The sequence below is a fragment of the Sciurus carolinensis genome, chromosome 19, assembly GCF_902686445.1.
Source record: "Sciurus carolinensis chromosome 19, mSciCar1.2, whole genome shotgun sequence".
NCBI lineage: Eukaryota > Metazoa > Chordata > Mammalia > Rodentia > Sciuridae > Sciurus > Sciurus carolinensis.
The window spans coordinates 5,635,942-5,658,993 of NC_062231.1; the positions used below are offsets into that span (position 1 = coordinate 5,635,942).

A 23,052-nucleotide genomic window follows, 5' to 3' on the forward strand; every position below is an offset into this window, starting at 1 on the left:
TAGTTTTTATTTTATCATTAATTTCTAATTTCATTCCTTTACCATCTGATAGAGTTCATGGTATATTCTCTATTTTGTTGTATTTTCTAAGAGTTGGGTTTTGTTCCAAATATAGTCAATTTCAGAGAGGTGTGGTGCTGAGAAGAAAGTGTATTCAGACTTTGATGGATAAAATATCTTCTGTCTGTCTGTTAAGTGCAAACTATTAGTTGTATTTTTTAGTTATATAACTTCTTTATTTAGTTTTTGCCTGTAGTTCTATTCAGTAATGACAGAGCTGTTTTAGAGTCACCTGGTATTATTCTGCTGTGGTATATTGATTCTTAAATTTGAGAAGTGTTTCTTTGATGTACATAGATGCTCCATTGTTTGGGGCATAAATATTTACAATTGTTATGTCTTATTGGTGTGTAATTCCCTTAAACAGTGTGAAATGTTCTTCTTTGTCCCATTTGATTAACTTTTCTTGAAGTTTTCTTTATCAGAAATGAGGATGGGCACACGGGATTGTTCACCAGATCCATATGAAAGATGTTTTTTGTGCTTGTGTTTTTTCTTAAACTATACATGACAGTATAATGTATTTTGACATATTGTACACATATGGAGTACAACTCCTATTCCTCTGGTTGAGAGAAATAAGTGTTTATGTACAGGAGTTTTGGAATGAATCAGTACATGTTCAAATAATATAAAAATTAAATACAGAAAACCAAAAACCAACCAAAACAGTGGAAAAATTAAAAATATGTTTTGAAAATTTAAGAAATTAAGAAGACATTTCCACTATGGTGGACTAAGTAGTCAGTGAGCATTTCTGTTTGCTGTCTGTGCTGAGTGAGTACCTTTCATTTCTTCTTCACATTATACACTAAGTGTGGGTTTATGGGCCATTGACTGTAGAGTTCTTCCTCTTTATTTATTGCTCACTGAGTTGAAAGTTGGGGATTAAGATGTTCCAATTTTCCTTTTTGGAAGATTGGTGTGGGAGGTTGTGCTGTGGATGGGGTGGTGAAGACACTAACTGGGCGGGTTGACCCAGCAGCAAAGTGGTGTGTGGGGCAAGCTGGGCTGCAACCAGGAGGAGGTGGGCTTGGTCAACCAGTGTAATGGCTTGTGTTGCAGGCTTAGCTGTCCTAGTCCAGTGGGCAGGTGGCAAAGCAGTGAGCTGGGTGGGTCTAGTGGCATGGTGGCTGACTGGGTGAGGCAGACCTGGTTGTGAAGTAGGGTTCCAGCCAGGTTTTGCTGTGACTGGGTGGTAAAGTGGCTGTTTATGTTCAGCAGACCTGGCTGACCTGGGCAGGTGGATCAGGGCTGGGTGATGGGCATTGCTGGCCAGTGCCAAATCTGAGGGATGGGCTAGGAATGCCAGGCAGTAACGTGGTGGCTTGGAAAGCTGGGCTGAGTCAGCAATAGAGCTGCAGGCCTAGTCAGCCGAGTGTTGTCGGGATGGTGGGACAGTGGTTTAGCATACTGGGGGTTGGGGGGCCAAGGGTCTCTGGGAGTGTGGGACTGTTTTTGGACCTGGCATTCACCATGGACCAAGGGAACTGGTGGGTGATGAAACAGTTGGGTGCCAGAGACAGGTGATTGCTGGGGACCTGGTTGTTGTCAGAAACTGGACAGATGTCAGATCTTGTGTGCTCCAAGGACCCAGGGAGCTGGGAGGACTCTGGAGATTAGGCATTTCAGGAATCATTGGGGGATGGCCTAAGATGGACACAGGAACAAAGATGGCACTGGACTGGCAGTCCCAGGGGCAGTCAGCTGAGCAAGTAGAGAGCAACATGACTTCACATAAATTTTTCAATGTCCTTACCTGCTCTAGCTGGCCTTGTTTACCCCATGTAAACCACAGGACTCACAGGATTGGGAGAGTTGTGTTCTCTCTAGTTTCTTCAAATTGTGTTCTCCTGGGCAAAATGCTCTCAGCTTCTGAGTTTTCATAGGTTTGTTAGGCTCAGTGAAGTCTTTGCTACGCTCAGGTGTTTTGTGGACCTTACTCTGAACTCATTTCCATGGGCTCCACAACCTGTAGTCCCAAGATGGCTCCTAGATTGGCTCACCACGGATGATTGATAAGCCCCGTGTGACTTCTTTTTACATCTGTTTAGAGAGTCAAAGTGTCTTTGATTCAGCGAGGGCACACTGCCCTTCCAGTCTCAGGAGTCTTCACTCTAAGCCTCATGACAGAAGCAGTATTACCAGTTCTTGAGTTCTGGGTAGCAGAGCTAGGAGAAATGCTACCTCATTCTAATCTGCAGTCTTTCCCCATCAACCTTCTTTATCTTTTCAAATAACCAATTCTTTCTTGTGTTGATTTCTTCTTGTTTTTGAAGCACTTGGAACACCCCCAGGTCCTCATGCATGCTACTCAAATGCTGTACCACAGAGCTCCATCCCCAGCCCCTACTGCTTCATAGTTTCAGTGTTTCTTTTGGGAAAAGTACCAGGAAGTTCCAAAAATTTCATTTTGCTGACATGATTTAGGTGACATTTACAAACCTTGGTAGCAGAGAGCTGGTTGAGGGAAAACCAAACTTGGCTAAATTTTCTCATAGGTCTGCCTCTCTGATCCTGGGAAAAGATATACCTTTGCTGGTAACTGTGGGCTACCACTGAATATATCTTCCTGCTTGATGCTCAATCTGTCTTATTAGCAACTACAAACAAATTATGCTACATTCCTAGTTAAGAAACATGAGGAAAGACCTGGGTGGAAGATCCCCCATGTCAGGGACCAGGTGAGCCAGACACTGTGGATACATGCACTGTGTACGACATTCTTTATTAGGCCAATAAACTCATTGTTCTGTATTTAACCCTAACTATGTCTTTAAAAATGAATTGCCTGAGTGTGTGACTTTCCTCCTGAAAAGCTTCTTTGAACAGATGGAAACATTAGTCACAATTCTAGTTCCTTCCTAGTCAATTTAAAAAGTATAAGTAGTTGAGAGTTGTTCAAATCACCTAATATCACAGCTTCCATAGACTGTTTAGATTTGAAGCCTGAGGCTTCTCTACTTCCATAGAGCCCTCTGGTCACATCACATTAGATTATGAAGATTAATTTCTCTCTCTCTCTCTCTCTCTTCTGTTCTGGGGATTCACTCAGAATGTGTGATTCTTAGGTGAGATGCTGTTCCATCTCAGGAGTCTGTGATCATCAAACAGGAGGGATTGTACATTTATGATGCATTTAGTGAGCTAGAAATTCCTCTAGAATGAAAATAAGTTGTCCTTGAGCGAGTGCTCTTTGATTCTTTTGCTCATGGCCAGAATGGATATTTTAATATGTTTCTTAACCTGAAACAGAAGTACATTCATGAAGCTGAGTTTGGAAATCCTAGAAGACAGAATATTCTAAATGATATGTTCAGTGTGAGAGTGGACCAGGGGTGATAGTTTCACATTTTAGGGAGAGGACCCCTCAGTCACTGGGAACCCACGCAAGATGTCAGTAACCACTCATCCCAGAGTAGAAACATTACCATATATTAAATGGTTCTGTACTAATTTGAACATAGGTTAAGAAAAGGGAGCATCATGTAGTCTATGTAACTGGGAGCCTTCAGATCCCTCACACAGATGTGACCAGGGAATTGAGAGAAAAGTTTTGAGTTCAACTCTCCCCAGGTTGCTACTATCCAGCAGAGAATAAAGTAGAAGTAAGAGACAGGTGACAGGTTCCACTGGGAAACCACAGTTCTGTGTCCTCCAGTGGGATCTTGTCACCCTCCTACAGATGTTAAAATTAAAGGCCTATGGAGAGGTGATGAGTTAAAAATGTCCTTTTCTTAAAACTGTGCAGGATCAGCTCAGGTCCCCTGATTCCCTGTGCAACCTGCCTAGGTAAGTGTCTTCCGGTTCCTCAGATGCAGCATCAGTGTGTGAGTAGGCTTCTGTGATTTTGATGAATAACCAAAATAGCAAACGTATGTCTTAGGTTTTCAGTAGCCCTATATGACTTATCCAGGAATATCCGTGCTCAACAGCTCAGACTATTGTTTACTCTAAAATGCAAAGGGAAATTTTCTTCTTTACTGTATTTAGCCCTTTATTTTGGTGACTCATGAAAAGTAGATTTTTTATAAGAAATTGTTATTTCAAGTAAATCATTTTTGCTTTCCATCTATTTCTCAGATTGTAATTAGTTTAATTTGTTGCTATATCAGTTCTCAAAGTACATAGTATTATGTTGTCTGGTTATTTTGTACTTCAGCATTACTAATTCATATTTATATTTACCTAGGCCAAGATAAGTTCTAACTCCAGAATTTTATTATGCTTTCTTATTTTTCCTTCTCTTGTCTCAATAAGTCAATTTAAAATATTATTTAAGTATTTTCTTCCATGCCTGAGATAATGAGAAATAATTATATACACTGAAATACTTTACAATTTATCAGAAGGAAATGATATAGTGTCTTTCAATCATTTCTTATAAGGGAAGTTTAGCCTCACATTACTAAAAAATATCAACTAGCACCTTCTTATGTAGATGTGTTTGTCTCAGTTTTCATCTCACAAAACTAAGCCAGTGGTGTCAAGTCTTGAACAAGTGCTGTAGGTGCTAGGATTCAAGCTGGAGCAGTGACCAGGGGCTGCATTTGCTTACAAGTCACAACCACGTGATGAGAACTGCTCCTTCCTGGCTTCCAAAGGACCAGTGGTGTAATTTCTCCAATATGTCAAGGATAAAAATGACATTAGTGGAGAATTGATAGTAATTTTTGGGGGTATGATAACAACAAAGTAAATATGCCCTTTATGTATATCACTAAAAGAAGACAGAAATCACAGTATTTACACCATATGTGTGACAGTGTCCATGTTGCACCTAAGAAAGCAGATCTGTCTTTCTCCCTCCCTCCAGTGTGTGTCTCTCCAGGACACAGACACAGGTGGTAGAGCCCAAGATGATTTTTGGGTCTGCTGAGAGCTGTCCTCCATAACCACTGCCGTCCTTGCCACTGGCTAGGGTGCACTGACTTTGGTATTGTTCACTAGTGTCTGGCCCAGTGGTTGAGAGCATTTATCTCAGGGTTGTCTGTGATTTGGACAATGCAGAATGCACAATGTTTAAGTGAAGGCTTCCTTGGTCAGGGAAGGAAAGGGAGTCTGCACTGAGTTAGCCTTTTCTTGAAGGAATCTCACACTATCCACTCTAAGGGAGCCTGGTGATGATTTTTTTTTTAAAGAAACTGACTTCCATTCACACTTTTTTCTCCACTTATGTTTTATCTTCTGACATGCCCACTTAGACTTTCCTTTTGCCTCCCCATTGTGACCTTCCTGAGTGTGACCTATTTCTGAACTTCTTGAGTAATTTACTTCTTGAGTAATTTTTGTCATCATATTCAGAGTCTCCAGGCTGAGGACAGCTTGTTTCCCCCAGCATTTAGGTCATGATCTGGGCTTGGCATATTATGGCACCTTGGTGCTGCTTCAGCATCCTCTCCCCCAAGAGCTCCATTCCAGAAGGGGGTCCTGGATCATCCTGATGATGGACAGGCCTTCTCTTCTCCATCTCCTGGACTGAGTAGTGTTGGCAGGTGTTGGTGGGGTGAGACACAACTGGGAAAGGATGGGCTAAGAGGATTCCTGTTAACTCAAACTCATGAAACTTTCACATTTTCAGGTTGTTTTCTAATAAAGCAGATAAACTAGCACAGAAGGAGGTACAGTACATAAATTTATTTATAATACAACTACATGTAAAATGCATGGAAGTGGACTATATGTTTCACTAATACACATCTGTGATCTGCATAGCATTCAGACAGGCAACTCCTCTCTTCCCTACCATCTCCTGGTGCCCCAGTGGGGCTAATGTGTGTGGGTGACTCCTGAGAACATCCATTTCTGCCCTTTCATTGATCAGAACTATGGGGAAAGGAGATAAGCTTTTCCAGCTGTAACTACAACATTTCTCCTATAGAAAAAAAATGCAATATGTCACTTGTTTTAGGTAATGCTTGCCTGAGAAAACTTCCCTTCCTGCATTTGCAAGTTCATGGCACATTCCTGCTCCATCCTTTCCCCCCACAATGATTCAGGCAGAATTGCAGTTCCCTCGGCAAAGCTGGAAACCAGGGTCCTGTGGCCTCAGACAGTGGATAAGTCAGACACACTGTTCCTCCAGGTTTTAGGTCCTCTGTGTTTTATTTTCTTAATCTGAATTAAAGTGAATTCAAGAAAAACCCATATTTCATAGAAGTAACACTATGGATGGGAATCATACTTATTTCATTTTGTATAATTTTATAGGGCAAGTTCAAATATTATATATCCAGTCTATGTTTTTAAAGCAATTTCAGTATCAAAATATCAGTGTATATCTCATAACTTACTTGAAATCAGCATATAGAAATATGCCTATTCTGTATATAGCCACTGAGAAGACAGAGAAACCATGTAGTACTGTGCCTGCTAATAACTATCTGATTCTTAAAATATGGAGGCTACTACACCATTATATTAGCATTTTTTTTATTTCTCTTGGGCACACCAAGAGAGCAAATCTCTTTTTGTTGGCAGTGTGAGTACAGAAATTTCTTTACTAAACTTAATTTTTTTAATATGACTATGTAATTTCCACTTCAGATGGTGGCAGTTACCAAAGACTTCAATGCAATTATTTTACTAGGCTTGAGATACTTCACTCTTTGTCATTTATGTTCACCCTTAGTAACTGATGTTATAAAACTATGATTTTCTTGATTTCTGTGAAAATGATTTTTAGCCTCACCAACTTGTTTTTCAGGTGGTAAAATTGTGGGAATATGTTACTAGCCTCATGTCTAAATGTTTCATACTTCATAGCTATGCAGCCCAAATTAAAATACAATAAAATAAATAGCTTCATTCTGTAGGGAGAGATTCCATGAGGTTGTCATCATCAAATTGTCTGGTATAAATTCTCCTCTCTCTCTTTTGGAGAAGCGTCATTCCTTACTAAAAGAAAATAGGAAAGGTGACTCTCTTATAGAAACATCTCTCAGAGCGATGGTTGATTCTTGTCTCCTATTTAAAAAACTAAAAACTATGATCCCCCAAAGTACTTAAATTGGGTGGAATATAGTGGCTCATGGCAATAGTACTAGTGACTTGGGAGGCTGATGAAGGGGGATCACATGTTCAAAGGCAGCCTCAGCAAATCAGCAAGGACCTAAGCAACTCAGTGAGACCCTGTCTCTAAATAAAATGCCAAAAAGTGACCTGGGGACATGCTGAGTGGTTATGTGCTCCTGGATTCAATTCCTGGAACAAAAAATATTGTGATTACTTTCTGCCCTTTTTCTGTATACCTAATAATGGACATAAAATGTATTTTGAAATATAATCCTGGTAATAATTTAGGGTTTCTCTCACTTCCATGTTTTTACTGGCATAATCATATATGTATATCATATATATATGATAATCATATTTATATATATCAATCTGGAGATAAGTAGAGAAAAACCTAAATTCCATCATATATATATATATATTTATATATAAATATACCTTTATGTATATCATATGTATGTATAGCCAGATTTATTTATAAATATATATAAATATATATAAATCTGGAGATGATTAGAGAAAAATCCAAAATTCCATCAAAGGTTTAAGGATCCTGTTAGTTGGCTAGTCATTTCATCTCCTGCATCTAGGCAAGAGCACCCAGGTGACCTTTCAAAGTCCTGTACTTATGCTCCTACACCATGCTTAGGAGGAACCATGTAGTAACCATAATAGTCAACATTTCTATGGAGATCATAATGTGCCAGCAATGCTTGTTTGTTTGAAATATTTACTTAAATATTCTACATTCATCATATCTCTAGGATGTAGAAAACATGACTCTATTTAAAGCTGCAAAACAGAGGCAACACAGATATGATTGTTAGTGGTCTCACTTACATGAAGGGCAGGCCATGAATTTAAACTCAAGCAGTCTAACTGGACATGCTAAAACTTGTAATTCCAGCTGCTCCAGAGGCTGAGGAAAGATGATCATCAGTTTACAACCAGGTCCAGCAACTTAGCAAAGCCCTAAGCAACTCAGTAAGATCCTGTCCTGAAACCAGATAAGGACTACGATGTGGCTCAGTTGCTGAGCAACCGTGGGTTCAATTCCCACTGCCGAAATAAATACATAAATGGATAAATCCAAGCATCTGACTTCACAACCCACATTTATCAATATTTTGCCTGCAATCTTGTGATGAACAATCAAGAATAGAGAACAGCAAAAGTCTAGAACTGCACATGGCTAACCTGTGGACACTCTTTTCTTAAGAGTTCTATTTGGATATTCATTCAATCTGCCTCATTTGAATTTACATAACATGCTACATACTTAGGTGTTTATCAGGTTACTGCACACACAAATACAAATTCATAGTTGTCCTATCCATGAAAAATAATAAAGAGAGTTAAAAAGAAGATGTTGTATTGAATATTGAAAGAGATTGAAAAGGATTCATTAAAAGGTATCCACCTAAATTGATTTGGGCATTCTTTTTATTTTTTTTCATTTTTTTTATTGTAAACAAATGGGATACATGTTGTTTCTCTGTTTGTACATGGAGTAAAGGCATACCATTTGTGTAATCATAAATTTAAATAGGGTAATGTTGTTTGATTCATTCTGTTATTTTTTCCCCTTCCCCCACCCCTCCCACCCCTCTTTTCCCTCTATACAGTCCTTCCTTCCTCCATTCTTGCCCCCCTCCCTAACCCTAACTCTAACCCTAACACTAACCCCTCCCACCCCCCATTATGTGTCATCATCCACTTATTAGTGATATCATTTGTCCTTTGGTTTTTTGAGATTGGCTTATCTCACTTAGCATGATATTCTCCAGTTTCATCCATTTGCCTGCAAATGCCATAATTTTATCATTCTTTATGGCTGAGTAATATTCCATTGTATATATGCCACGGTTTCTTTATCCATTCATCAATTGAAGGACATCTAGGTTGGTTCCACAATCTGGCTATTGTGAACTGAGCAGCTATGAACATTGATGTGGCTGTATCTCTGTAATATGCTGATTTTAAGTCCTTTGGGTATAAGCCAAGGAGTGGGATAGCTGGGTCAAATGGTGGTTCCATTCCAAGTTTTCTAAGGAATCTCCACACTGCTTTCCAGAGTGGCTGCACTAATTTGCAGCCCCACCAGCAGTGTATGAGTGTACTTTTCTCCCCACATCCTCGCCAACACCTGTTGTTGCTTGTATTCTTGATAATTGCCATTCTAATTGGGGGGAGATGGAATCAGGGTGGTTTTGATTTGCATTTCTCTTATTACTAGAGATGTTGAACATTTTTCCATGTGTTTGTTGATTGCTTGTAGATCTTCTTCTGTGAAGTGTCTATTCATTTCCTTAGCCCATTTGTCAATTGGATTATTTGCATTCTTGGTGTTGAGTTTTTTGAGTTCTTTATAGATTCTGGAGATCAGTGCTCTATCTGAAGAATGATTGGCAAAGATTTTTTCCCACTCTGTAGGCTCTTTCTTCGCATTGCTGATAGTTTCCTTTGCTGAGAGAAAGCTTTTTAGTTTGAATCTATCCCAGTTATTAATTCTTGCTTTTATTTCTTGTGCTATGGGAGTTCTGTTGAGGAACGCTGGTCCTAAGCCAACATGTTGAAGCTCTGGACCTACTTCTTCTTCCATAAGATGCAAGGTCTCTGGTCTGATTCTGAGATCCTTAATCCATTTTGAGTTTAGTTTCGTGCATGGTGAGAGATATGGGTTTAGTTTCATTCTGTTGCATATGGATTTCCAATTCTCCCAGCACCATTTGTTGAAGAGGCTATCTTTTCTGCATTGCATATTTTTGGCCCCTTTGTCTAGTATGAGAAAATTGTATTTATTTGGGTTTGTATCCGTGTCCTCTATTCTGTACCATTGATCCACCTTTCTATTTTGGTACCAATACCATGCCGTTTTTGTTACTATTGCTTTGTAGTAGAGTTGAAGATCTGGTATTGCGATACCCCAAGCTTTACTCTTTCTGCCAAGGATTGCTTTAGCTATTCTGGGTTTTTTATTCTTCCAGATGAATTTCATAATTGCTTGCTCTATTTCTGTAAGGTACATCATTGGAATTTTAATTGGAATTGCATTGAATCAGTATAGCACTTTTGGTAGTATGGCCATTTTGACAATATTAATTCTTCCTATCCAAGAACATGGAAGATCTTTCCATCTTCTAAGGTTTTCTTTAATTTCATTCTTTAGTGTTCTGTAGTTCTCATTGTAGAGGTCTTTTGCCTCTTTTGTGAGATTGATTCCAAAGTATTTTATTTTTTTCGAAGCTACTGTGAATGGGGCAGTTTTCCTAATTTCTCTTTCTGAAGATTCATCGCTTATGTGTAAAAATGCCTTAGATTTATGTGCATTGATCTTATATCCCGCTACTTTACTGAATTCACTAATGAGATCTAAATGTTTTCTGGTGGAATTTCCTGGTTCCTCTAAGTATACAATCATATCATCAGCAAATAGGGATAGTTTGAGTTCTTCTTTTCCTATTCGTATCCCTTTAATTTTTTTGGTCTGTCTAATTGCTCTGGCTAGAGTTTCAAGGACGATATTGAATAGAAGTGGTGAAAGAGGGCATCCCTGCCTTGTTCCAGTTTTTAGAGGGAATGCTTTCAGTTTTTCACCATTTAGAATGATATTAGCCATGGGCTTAGCATAGATGGCCTTTACAATGTTAAGGAATGTTCCCACTATCCCTTTTTTTTTAGTGTTTTCAGCATGAAGGGATGCTGTATTTTATCAAATCCTTTCTCTGCATCTATTGAAATAATCATGTGATTCTTGACTTTAAGTCTCTTGATATGGTGAATTACATTTATTGATTTCCTGATGTTGAACCAACCTTGCATCCCTGGGATGAAACCCACTTGATCATGGTGCACTATCTTTTAATATGTTTTTGTATGCGATTTGCTAAAATTTTGTTGAGAATTTTGCATCGATGTTCATTAAGGATATTGGTCTGAAATTTTCTTTCCTCAATGTGTCTCTGTCTGGTTTAGGTATCAGGGTAATATTGGCTTCATAGAATGAGTTTGGGAGGGTTCCCTCCTCTTCTATTTTATGGAATTCTTTGAGAAGTATTGGAATGAGCTCTTCTTTAAAGGTTTTGTAGAACTCGGCTGAGAACCCATCTGGTCCTGGACTTTTCTTTGTTTTTAGGCTTTTGATGACTTCTTCTATTTCATTACTTGAAATTGGTCTATTTAAATTGTGTATGTCCTCCTCGTTCAGTTTAGGCAATTCATATGTCCCTAAAAACCTGTTGATGTCTTTGAAATTTTCTAATTTTTGGAGTATAGATTTTCAAAATAGCTTCTAATAATGTTTTGTATTTCAGTCGTGTCTGTTGTGATATTTCCTTGTTCATTCCGAATTTTAGTGATTTGGGTTTTCTCTCATCTTCTCTTTGTTAGTGTGGCTAAAGGTTTATCAATTTTGTTTATTTTTTCGAAGAACCAACTATTTATTTTGTCAATTTTTTGTATTGTTTCTTTTGTTTCAATTTCATTGATTTCAGCTCTGAGTTTAACTATTTCCTGTCTTCTACTACTTTTGGTCTTGGTCTGTTCTTCTTTTTCTAGGGCTTTGAGCTGTAGTGTTAGGTTGTTTATTTGTTGAGTCTTACTTCTTTTATTAAATGCGCTCCATGAAATAAATTTTCCTCTAAGTACTGCTTTCATAGTGTCCCAGAGATTTTGATATGATGTTTCTTTGTTCTCATTTACCTCTAAGAATTTTTTAATTTCCTTCCTAATATCTTCTGTTATCCATTCATCATATAATAGCATATTGTTTAATCTCCAGGTGTTGGAGTAGTTTCTGTTTTTTACTCTTTCATTTATTTCTAACTTCAATCCATTATGATCTGATAGAATACAAGGTAGTGTCTCTATCTTCTTGTATTTGCTAACATTAGCTTTGTGGCATAATATATGGTCTATTTCAGAGAAGGATCCATGTGCTGCGGGAAAGAAAGTGTATTCACTTTTGGTTGGATGGTATATTCTATAAATGTCTGTTAAGTCTAAATTATTGATTGTGTTATTGAGATCTATGGTTTCTTTGTTCAATTTTGTTTGGAAGATCTGTCCAGTGGTGAGAGAGGCGTGTTAAAATCACCTAGTATTATTGTGTTATGGTCTATTTGTTTTCTAAAATTGAGAAGGATTTGTTTGACATACATGGATGAGCCACTGTTTGGGGCATAGATGTTTATGATTGTTATATCTTGCTGATTTATGCTTCCCTTAAGCAGTATGAAATGTCCTTCTTTATCCCTTCTGACTAACTTTGGCTTGAAGTCCACATTATCTGAAATGAGGATGGATACTCCAGCTTTTTTGCTGAGTCCATGTGCATGGTATGTTTTTCCCCATCCTTTCACCTTTAGTCTATGGGTATCTCTTTCTATGAGGTGAGTCTCTTGCAGGCAACATAGTGTTGGATCTTTCTTTTTAATCCAATCTGCCAGTCTATGTCTTTTGATTGATGAATTCAGGCCATTAACATTCAGGTTATTATTGAGATATGATTTGTATTCCTGGTCATTTGGTTCATATTTAAAATTTCATTTATTTATTTTTTTTGACACATCTTGGTTCCTCCTTTATTTGACAGTTCCTTTAGGATAATTCCTCCCTTTGCTGATTTGCTTCTTTGTTTTTCATCTCTTCCTCATGGAATATTTTGCTGAGAATGTTCTGTAATGCTGGCTTTCTTTTTGTAAATTCTTTTAGCTTTTGTTTATCATGGAATGATTTTATTTCATCGTCAAATTTGAAGGTAAGTTTTGCTGGGTATAAGATTCTTGCTTGGCATCCATTTTCTTTCAGAGCTGGAAAAATGTTGTTCCAGGCCCTTCTAGCTTTTAGGGTCTGGATTGGAAAATCTGCTGATATCCGTATTGGTTTCCCCCTGAATGTAATTTGGTTCTTTTCTCTCACAGCCTTTAAAATTCTGTCTTTATTTTGTATGTTAGGTATTTTCATTATAATGTGCCTTGGTGTGGGTCTGTTGTAATTTTGTGTATTTGGAGTCCTATAAGCCTCTTCAACTTGATTTTCCATTTCATCCTTCAGATTTGGGAAGTTTTCTGATATTATTTCATTGAATAGATTGTTCATTCCTTTGGTTTGTTTCTCTAAGCCTTCCTCAATCCCAATAATTCTCAAATTTGGCCTTTTCATGATATCCCATAATTCTTGCAGATTCTGTTCATGATTTCTTACCATCTCCTCTGTTTGTTCAACTTTGTTTTCGAGGTTAAATATTTTGTCTTCAATATCTGAAGTTCTGTCTTCCAAGTGTTCTATCCTATTGGTTATGCTTTCTATGGAGTTCATAATTTGGTTTATTGTTTCCTTCATTTCAAGAATTTCTGTTTTTTTTTTTTTCAATATCTCTAACTCTTTATTGAAATGATCTTTTGCTTCCTGAATTTGCTCTGTTAACTGTCGATTTGTGCAATCATTCAATGCCTGCATTTGCTCTTTCTTCTCATCATTTGCTTCCCTAATCATTTTAATTATGTACATTCTGAACTCCCTTTCTGTCATTTCTTCTGCCATGCTGTCGTTGGATTTTATTGATGTAACATCTAGATTTGTTTGGGGCATTTTCTTCCCTTGTTTTCTCATATTGTTCAGGAATCAGTGGGTCATTAAGATATTGCAGATTTCCTCTATCGACTTATAATGACTCTGAAGATTGCTAGTATATCCCCTCTTATCCTTCAGTAGCCTGAAGTCTTGGAGGAAGTTGATAATGCGGAGCTCCACGAAGAAGCTGCCTCTGTAGGGGTGGTGACCCTCAGGTGGCGTATATTCCCTGCTAGTGGGCAGAGGTGCCTCCACTTGTTGACCAATGGTCATCCAACGGGGAACTAGGCTGCAGCCTGAGGCAAGGCCTGTTTGTGCCTGTGTCTCTGGTTTTACCGTCCCTGTGGGAAAACCTCACCCGGCAGGGAAGACTCACCTGGTGGGGACGTCTCGCTGGCCAGTTCCCCTCCTAGAGGTTCCCCTCAATCTACAACTACCGCCTGGGTTGGGCTGTCTTCCTCTGCAGTGTTCCCAGGGGCCTGGACCTACCTCCTGGGCTTGGGAGCCTTACCCTTCGCAGGTGAGTCTACTTAGGCTGCCTCTCCTCTGAGTATCTGCCCGCAGTCCTGGAAACTTCGCTCCGCCCCTAGGCGTGTCTCTGTGCGGCTCTTCCACCAAGAAGCCACCTAGTTCCTGGGACCCTGCTCTGCGCCTAATCGCCTGGCTATGAGGCCCCTCCTCTGAGCCGCCACCTGGAGCCCCGTACAATAGCTCCAAGTCCCAGAGACCCGCCACACACCTCCTCCTCCGGACAGCCGCCCGGTTTCCGACGCAGTCACTAGGAGTCCAAGCAACTCACTCACATCTCCTCCTCAACCGCCCGTAGCCCTAGGCAGTCACTCCAAGTCCAAGTGACCCGCCCTGTTCCTCCTCCTCCTCAGGGTAGCCCCCCGGGTGTTCAGGAGCGGTGGCTCTGAGACCAAGTGACCCACCACGTTCCTCCTCCAGGCAGGCCACCAGTGTTCAGGAGCAGTCGCTTTGAGTCCAATCAACTCACCACTCGCCTCCTCCTCTGGCAACCGCCTGTGGCTCTGATGCAGTCACTCCTAGACCAAGCAACCCGCCGTGCTCCTCCTCTTTCTCCGGGCAGCCCCCCGGTGTTCAGAAGTGGTCATTCTGAGTCCAAACAGCTCACCACGCAGCTCCTCCTCAGGCAGCCACCCGGAGCCCCAGCGGTTGCTCCGAGTCCAAGCGCTGTGCTGAGCCACCTCCTCTATGATGATCCCAGTTGTCCGTGTTTACCGCTCCAGTGGGGGGAGGGGCGTCTCACCGAGCAACTCTACTTCACAAAGTTCCCTGCGTTCCGGGGCTACTGCCCCATCCGGGATGTCTCCCCAATGGGAGAGACTCACCCGGCAGCTTTGAGTTGGTCCCAAGTCTCTCACTATTTCCTCTTTTGAATCTTGCGTCCTGGAGCAACATGAAATGCAGCCGCCCTCTAGTCCGCCATCTTTTCCTTTGGAGACTAAGTTTCCAAGATCTAGCAGTCTCACTATTTTTACTACATCACAACATGGCAGATAGCTTTTTTTCAATTTGGGCATTCTTGACAGGAGGGAATGTTGAATCTGGTGATAATTGTGATGAAGAGAGTTTATCTTCCTTTTCTCCTCAGACAAAGAATATGTACTACCTTTCACCAGAAAAAGATGAACAAGAGAAAAATAGTTTACATTTTTATTGCTGTAAAAAATGTCTTTTCCTCTCAAATTGTCATGGGGATCACAGTCAATGTCCTCCTGCTTCTCTTTCACGTCCTAAAATACCTTCTCCAGCACAGGCCCAAGCCCACTGATCTGACCATCGCTCACCTGGCCCTCATTCACCTGCTGATGCTAATAATCAGGACATTCCAGGATATAGACATTTTTGGGGTTCATGACATTTGGAATAACACAACATGTAAAGCAGTTGTCTACTTGCACAGGTTGATGAGGAGCCTGTCTGTTAGCACCACCTGCCTGCTGAGTGTCCTTCAGGCCATCACCCTCAGCCCCAGAAGCTCCTTTCTGGCAAAGTTCAAGCTGACATCTCCACAGCAGAGTCTGTGTTCCTTTTTCATTCTCTGGGTGTTCAATGTGTTCATTATTGTTCATATTTTAGTCTCCATGAAAGGTCCCACCAATGCGACATCAGGTTTTGCCTTTGCCTCTGAATCCTGCTCTATTTCCCCCACAGGTCACTACTTCAAGACCTTCTTTTCCCTGATAGGAATACTCTGGGATATTTTCCTCATAGGGCTGATGGCCCTCTTCAGTGTGTACATGGTGACCCTCTTGTGCAGGCATAAGAGGCAGTGCCAGCACCTTCACCGCACCAGCCTGTCTCCAAGGGCATCCCCAGAGCTGAGGGCCACCAGGACCATCCTGCTGCTCATGGGCTTCTTTGTGGTCATGTACTTTGTGAACTGCATTTTCTCATCCTCCTCTGGAAAGATGTGGAAGAATGATCCAGCTCGGCTTGGGGTCCAGATGCTGGTGGGCAATGGCTATGCCACCATCAGTGCTTTGATGCTGATCAGCACTGAAAAGCGCATAATCAAGTTCTTCCAATCCACATTGGGGAAGGAGAGGAAATGTTTATGCAGTGCTGTATAATTCATTTTGTCATCACACACTATTTATTTGTGAATTTCCAAAGTTCTTTATGTTGAGGAAAAACATGTAAGGATGTTTTCCTTTGTGAAGATGCTCACACTTGGTCTTTGTTCAAGTGTGAACAAGATGCTAAATCAAGCCGAGGGCAGTGGCACAAACCTGTCATTCTGTTACCTCAGGAGGCTGAGGTGGGAGGATTGTAAGTTCAGTGCCGGCCTCAGCAACTAAATGAGGCCCTAAGCAACTTAGTGAGACCCTTTCTTACAATAAATAATAAATAATAAAAGGTGCTGGGGATGTGTCTCAGGGGTTAGGTGCCCCAGGGTTCAATTCCTAGTCCCAACCCCAGAAGAAAGATGCTGGATTACAGATGTTTTGTTACTGTGTATGTCTAAAGTGAAAGATATCTTTCACTGTCCATAAGTGTACAAATTGTGTTCACCCTTGGCTAAAAAAATGCATTTTGGAAGAACTATTCTGTTTAGAAAAGCAAGAGGAAAATCTAACATAAGTACAACTTCATTTATGTGCCTGATATAATTATTGTTATGATTCATTTCTTTTATTAGAGTAACAAACATCAATAAGGATAATGAAATTCCCTCAATGTTAACACCAGGAGACGTTCTAATCATAATTGTACCTTTATTTCTCTATGTATTTCTTCTCAATTGCATTTTCATATGTGATTTTTTGAAAATAGTTTTATTTTTTCTGCATGATATACCCATGGTGAAAGGTGGCAGTAGCTAATCAGAAGTCAGAGTTCAGGAGAGAGTTCAGATGTCTCAAAATCACACAGATGGAGATCACATCCAGGTTTTTCTTCTGTTGGCCTTGTGGCCTCCAAGTAGTGGTTGAATTCTTCCAGCTTCAGTTGTAAAATAGAGATGATATCTGTTTCAGGGTTGATGTGGTGAGACTGATAATAGTGTTCAATTTGGCAGCACGTATCCTGATATTGGAAGGGTGCAGAGAGGATTAGCATGGCCCCTGCACATGGATGACATGCAAATTTATAAAGCACACCACAATGAAAAAATAAGAGTAGCAGCTAGCCTCTGCGAGCATGCACATTATATGTATATATTAACTCTTAATTACCACAGTAATGCTCTGAAGATTTTAGTATTGCTATACCCTCAGTACAGAAAACTAAGACCTAGATAAATGAAGTATGTAAATTGTAGAGAAAATATGTGAAGAAAGTCAGGATTTGAACCCTGACACCAGGTCGGAGGTCCTGGGCTTGCAGCACTTAGCCAGCTCTCAGTATTGCTGCTCCAACAAGGACCTTCATTCCAAAGTGGCACAGAGATGTCACAGCAATGGTGCTGACAACCGTGGACTAAAATGCCAACCCCATTCCCACATCATTCCAGCTCAGAAGTGCAGCTGGATGGCAGGTGGCCACATTTTGACCTACTGTATTGTGGCCTGAAGAAGGCAGGCTGGTGGATGGAACTCCACAAGTCGATGTGAAAGCTGGTCAGTGGCAGAGCTGACCAACCCTGGCAGACAGCCTGACCATTACCTTCCTTCCGGAGTAGCATTCCTGAGGATGATGTGGGGAACTCCCAAGGGCACTAAAGCCAAAAGAGGCTACAATTTCTCCTGACTCCTAAAATGTCTATTCTAACCATAGGAAGGATGTTAGGCATTGGATATGTTTTTGCCTCCCTCAATATCAGTTATAAACACTGTGCACTGAAAGGTGTTCAAATGTTGTTTTTTGTTTTGGAGATGGAATCTCACTTATTTTCAGAGGTTAGTCTTGAACTTCTGAACTCAAGTGATCTTCCTGTCTCAGTCTCCTGAGTAGCTGGAATCACAGTTGCACAATGCTGTGCCCAGTTCAAATATCATAAAAGATTCAAATTAGTGCAGAGCTAACACATGGCCTGCCCCTCAAGAAGTTTCTTCCAACCTCACTTCAACAGTCTGTGACATCACCAGCGTGTGTGAGAAACTCTCACTGTCTATGAGGAAGAAGAATGTCAATGTCTGCATATGGACCCTGTGTGACCTGGACAGCCTTTTACCAAAGAGACAAGTTAAGAGCATTAAGGAAAAATAGCCACGACTGTGTTCCAGATAGTGTTAGAAATAATGTGGTGCCACAAGGAATCAAACGCATGCTAAGAAGTAGCTGAGCAAGGCATACTTGACTTCTTTAGGAGGGTGTGCTAATGAGAAAGCTGGCAAAGAAATTTTCCTGTCAGTCTGTGTAATATGGGGCAGACAGTCCACCTAGTTTTATCCCAACACAGTACTTCCTTTGCTCTGATAGGAAAAGGGCATGCTAATAATCTATAATTGGCTAATTTTGAAATTGGTGAGGACAAAGTCTAAACTATCATTAAAATGCCCATGGTTGGATATATGTTGGAAAGCTCAGAATGCCCACAATTGCCTCTTACATGCCAGTTAAGCCTAAATACTGCATTCAGAAAATGGACTACCAGATTTTGTATGTTACATAAGTCCTCCCTTTGTCTTTCCTAACTTTTGGTCTTATTTTCTTTTTTGTTCTTGTGCCCTTTGGATTTGCCATACATCGAAGATATTCTAATATTTTGAATTAGAAATTACCCATGGTAATGAGTCCTCCCTTTTCAGCAGTTTGGGTAGCTATTCTAGGGAATAGAAGACTTCATATGGTCTTTTTTAGCTCATTTGAGATTTGTCTTCTTCACAGGTCTTAATTAAATCCAAGTAGCCAGGTTGGAAGTGATGAGTAATATTCCATTGTATATATATCCCACAGTTTCTTTATCCATTCATCTGCTGAAGGGCATCTAGGTTGGTTCCACAATCTAGCTATTGTGAACTGAGCTGCTATAAACATTGATGTGGCTGTGTTACTGTAGTTTGCTGATTTTAAGTCCTTTGGATATAAACCAAGGAGTGGGATAACTGGGTCAAAAGGTGGGTCCATTCCAAGTTTTCTGAGAATTCTCCACACTGCTTTCCAGAGTGGCTGCACCAATTTGCAACTCCACCAGCAATGTAAAAGTGTGCCTTTTTCCCTACATCCACACCAACATCTATTATTGTTTGTGTTCTTGATAATAACCATTCTAATTGGAGTAAGAAGAAATCTTAGACTTGTTTTAATTTACATATCTCTAATTACTAGAGATGTTGAACACTTTTTCATAGATTTATTAATCACCTATTTGTCTTCTTCTGTAAAGTGTCTGTCTGGTTCCTTGTCCCATTTATTGATTGGGTTCTTTGTATTTTTGGTGTAAAGTCTTATAAATTCTTTAACATTTTGAACATAAGTGCTCTATCTGAAGTGCATGTGGCAAAGATTTTCTCCCACTCTGTAGTCTCTCTTTTCACATTTTGAATTGTATCCTTTGCTGAGTAAAACCTTTTTAGTTTGAGTCCATCCCATTTATTGATTCTTTCTTTGATTTCTTGTGCTTTGGGAGTCTTGTTAAGGAAGTCTGATCCTAAACCAACATGATGAAGATTTGGCCCTACTTTGTCTTCTATTTGGTGCAGAGTCTCTGATCTAATTGCTAAGTCCTTGATCCATTTTGAGTTGAGTTTTGTGCAGGGTGAGAGGTAGAGGTTTAATTACATTTTACTGCATATGGATTTCCAGTTTTCCCAGCACCATTTGTTGAATAAGCTATCTTTTCTCCATTGTATGTTTTCGGCTCCTTTGTCTAGTAAGAGGTGACTGTGGATTTGTCTCTGTGTCTTCTATTCTGTACCATTGGTCTACCTGTCTATTTTAGTGCCAATACCATGCAATTTTTGTTGCTATTGCTCTGGTATTGTGATACCTCCTGCTTTACTTTTCCTGCTCAGGATTGTTTTAGCTATTCGAGGTCTCTTATTCTTCCAGATGAAGTTTATGATTGCTTTCTCTGTTTTTATGAGGAATGTCATTGGGATTTTAATTGGAATTGCATTGAATCTGTATAGCTCCTCTGTAAGAATGACCATTTTGATAATATTAATTCTGCCTATCCAAGAACATGGGAGATCTTTCCATTTTCTAAGGTTTTCTTTAATCTCTTTCTTTGGTGTTCTGTAGTTCTCATTGTAGAGTTCTTTCATCTCTTTTGTTAGATTGATTCCCAAGTATTTTTTAGGCTATTGTGAATGGACTGGTTTTCCTAATTTCTCTTTCAAAGGATTCATCACTTATGAATAGAAATGCATTCAATTTATGTGTATTAATTTTATATCCTGCTACTTTTCTGAATTTGTTTATTAGTTCTAGAAGTTTTCTACTGGATTTTTTGGATCCTTTAAATACAGAATCATGTCATCAGCAAATAGAGACAGCTTGAATTCTTCTTTTCCTATTTGTATCCCTTTGATTCCTTTATTCTGTCTAATTGCTCTGGCTAGTGTTTCAAGGACAATGTTGAATAGAAGTGGTGAAAGAGGACATCCCTGTCTTGTTCCAGTTTTTAGGGGGAATTCTTTCAGTTTTTCTCCATTAAGAAGGATATATAATGGGGGTGGGGGTGGGGGGAGTGAGAGAAGAATGGCAGGACTTTAGATTATATAGAAGGAAATGAGAGAGGGGGCAGTATGAAAAACCATGGAATGAGACAAACATCTTTACCCTATGTATGTGTATGATTACAGGAATGGTATGAATCTACCTTGTGTACAACCATAGAAAAGAAATGATGTATCCCATTTGGGTACAATGAATCAAAATGCAGTCTGTAAAAAATTAATAAATAATTAAAAAATAAATTTTAGTTATAAGAATAAATAAATAAATAAAAAGTCCATCAGCAACTAAAAAATATATATGAAAAAGAACCATTTTACAAAAGAAGAAAAAAGAATGATGTTGGCTGTAGGCTTAGCATAGATGGCCTTTACAATGTTGAGGTATGTTTCTACTATCCCTATTTTTTCCCTATGTTTTAAGCATGAAGGGATGCTGTATTTTATCAAATGCTTTCTCAACATCTATTGAAAGAATCATATGACTCTTAACTTTACATTGATGTGATGAATTACGTTTATTGATTTCCAGATGTTGAACCAACCTTGCATCCCTGGGATAAACCCCACTTGATCATGGTGCACTATCTTTTTAATGTTTTTATATGTGATTTGCCAGTATTTTGTTAAGGATTTTGCATCTATGTTCATCAGGGATATTAGTCTAAAGTTTTCTTTCCTTGATGAGTCTTCTCATCTGGCTTTGGTATCAGAATGATACTAGCCTCATAGAATGAGTTTGTAAGTGTTCTCTCCTTTTCTATTTCCTGGAATACCTCAAGGAGTATTGGTATTAGTTCTTCTTTAAAAGTCTTGTAGAATTCTGCTGAGAATCCATCTGGTCCTAGGCTTTTCTTGGTTGGTAGGCTTTTGATGGTTTCTTTTATTTTAGTGCTTGAAATTTATCTGTTTAAATTGTATACATCTTCCTGATTCAGTTTGGGAGGATCATATTTCTCTAAAAATTTGTCAATGTCTTCAATATTTTCTAGTTGGTTGGTGTATAGATTTTCAAAGTAGTTTCTAATTATGTTATGAATTTCAATGGTGTCTGTCAGGATCTTTCCTTTTTCATCATGAATTCTAGTAATTTGAGTTTTCTCTCTCCTTTTCATTAGTGTGGCTAAGGGTTTATCAATTTTGTTTACTTTTTCAAAGAACCAACTTTTGGTTTTGTCAATTTTTGGAATTGTTTCTCATTTCAATTTCATTGATTTCAGATCTGATTTTAATTATTTCCTGTCTTCCACTATTTTTTGTGTTGATTGGTTCTTCTTTTTCTAGGGCTTTGAGATGTAATGTTAGATCATTGAGTTGTTGACTTTTTATTTTTTTAATGTATGAGCTCCATGCAATGAATTTTCCTCTTAGTACTGCTTTCAAAGTGTCCCAGAGATTTTGATATGTTCTGTCATTGTTCTCATTTACCTCTAAGAAATTTTTTTATTTCTTCCTGGTGTCTTCTGTTAACATTGCATCATTCAATAGCATATTATTTAGTCTCCAGGTGTAGTTTTTGTTATTTTATCATTGATTTCTAATTGCTTTCCATTATGGTCTGATAGGATACAAGTAGTATCTCTATTTTTTTGTATATACTAATGGCTTTTTTGTGACATAGCGTATGGTTTATTTTGGAGAAGGATCCATGAGCTGCTGAGAAGAAAGTATATTCACTCAATGATGGATGAAATTCTCTGTAAATGACCAGTAAGTCTATATCATTGATTGTATGATTTAGTTCTATAGTTTCTTTGTTCAGTTTTTGTTTGGAGGATCTGTTCAGTGGTGAGAGTGGTGTGTTAAAGTCCCCCACTATTATTGTGTTTTGGTCTTAAAATTGAGAAGGGTTTGTTTGATGTACATAGATGCTTCACTGTTTGGAGCATAGATATTTATGATCATTATGTCTTGCTGATTTATGCTTCCCTTGAGCAGTATGAAATGTCCTTCTTTATCCTTTATGACTACCTTAGGTTTGAAGTCAACTTTATCTGATATGAGGATGAAGACCCCTGCTTTTTAATGAGTCTATGTGCATGGTATATTTTTTCCTATCCTTTAACCTTTAGTCTGTGGATGTCTTTTCCTATGAGGTAAGTCTCTTGAAGACAGCATATTGCTGGTTCTTTCTTTGTAATCCAATTATCTAGTCTGCCTTTTGATTATTGAGTTTAAACCATTAACTTTCAGGGTGATTATTGTGATATGATTTATATTCCTGATCATTTTGGCTTATTTTTGGTTTTTAACTTGACATGGTTTCTCCTTTGATTGGCTTTTCCTTTAGGGTAGTCCCTCCCTTTGCTTGTATTGTTGT

General features: G+C 39.1%; 1 protein-coding gene and 1 non-coding gene across 2 annotated transcripts; both read left to right on the plus strand.

Annotated features, from left to right (window-relative positions):
• The first annotated feature begins 15,362 nt into the window (after positions 1-15,362).
• On the plus strand, positions 15,363-16,244 carry LOC124971159 (vomeronasal type-1 receptor 90-like). Its single transcript, XM_047534944.1, has one exon. It carries the CDS (start codon positions 15,363-15,365, stop codon positions 16,242-16,244), a length of 882 nt encoding a protein of 293 aa, XP_047390900.1.
• A 931-nt stretch (positions 16,245-17,175) lies between these two features.
• LOC124971251 (U6 spliceosomal RNA) lies at positions 17,176-17,282 on the plus strand. The gene has a single exon (XR_007106306.1). It is a non-coding gene; the product is annotated as a U6 spliceosomal RNA (small nuclear RNA).
• The last annotated feature ends 5,770 nt before the right edge of the window (positions 17,283-23,052 follow it).